The sequence below is a fragment of the Simochromis diagramma genome, unplaced genomic scaffold (assembly GCF_900408965.1).
Source record: "Simochromis diagramma unplaced genomic scaffold, fSimDia1.1 OVJJ01000262.1, whole genome shotgun sequence".
NCBI lineage: Eukaryota > Metazoa > Chordata > Actinopteri > Cichliformes > Cichlidae > Simochromis > Simochromis diagramma.
In genome coordinates this window covers 36,901-37,500 of record NW_024386836.1, presented here as the reverse complement: position 1 = coordinate 37,500, position 600 = coordinate 36,901, and the positions used below count along the sequence as shown (strand labels likewise).

General features: G+C 46.0%; 1 gene segment (V, D, J or C); it reads right to left on the bottom strand.

Moving 5' to 3' along the window:
• LOC120731988 overlaps nucleotides 1-368 on the bottom strand; it is a 504-nt gene extending 136 nt beyond the window's left edge. Inside the window, 2 exon segments of the V gene segment in view lie at nucleotides 1-209; nucleotides 317-368. The exon segment at nucleotides 1-209 is cut by the window's left edge and continues 136 nt beyond it. Coding sequence covers nucleotides 1-209; nucleotides 317-368 — 261 coding nt within the window.
• Nucleotides 369-600: the final 232 nt, after the last annotated feature.

Here is a 600-nt window from a genome sequence, read left to right as displayed (position 1 = left end):
ACTGCCTGTAAAACGATCTGGAATCCCTGATTGTCGAGTGCTAGCATAGTAAATGAGCAGTTTAGGAACTCCTCCATCTTTCTGTTGGTACCAGGCTAAACGGTTGGAGCTATAAACATCCTGACTGGTCGTACACTTGATGCTCACAGTTGCTCCCACAGCAGAGCTCACTGCTCCAGGCTGAGTCACTGTGATCTGTCCTCTGGACTCTGAGGATACAGAGACAAAAACATAAAGCAGCTTCATGGTTTTGTGGGCTTCATTTCAGAGGGACAGATGTTGATAGAGGAGAGGAGTTTGATTCTCTGGACTTTACCTGTGAAGCAGCAGCAGAGGAGAGTCCAGATGAGGACGCAGATCAAAGTCATGTTTTTGATGAGGAGGATTTCTGTGGCTTCTGTTGTGATGAAGGACAGCTGTCAGTCATCCAGTGTTCAACTCTCAGGACTATAAACTCTCCCAGAGCACTGGAGCATGGTGCTGCTGATGCAAAGTGCCTCTCTATGGAAATCATCTGACCAAGTTTAGAGGCACAATGTGAAAAAGTAAAGGTCTGGACTTCACCATTTGTTTTTACAACATTCTGTACCCCACACAGAT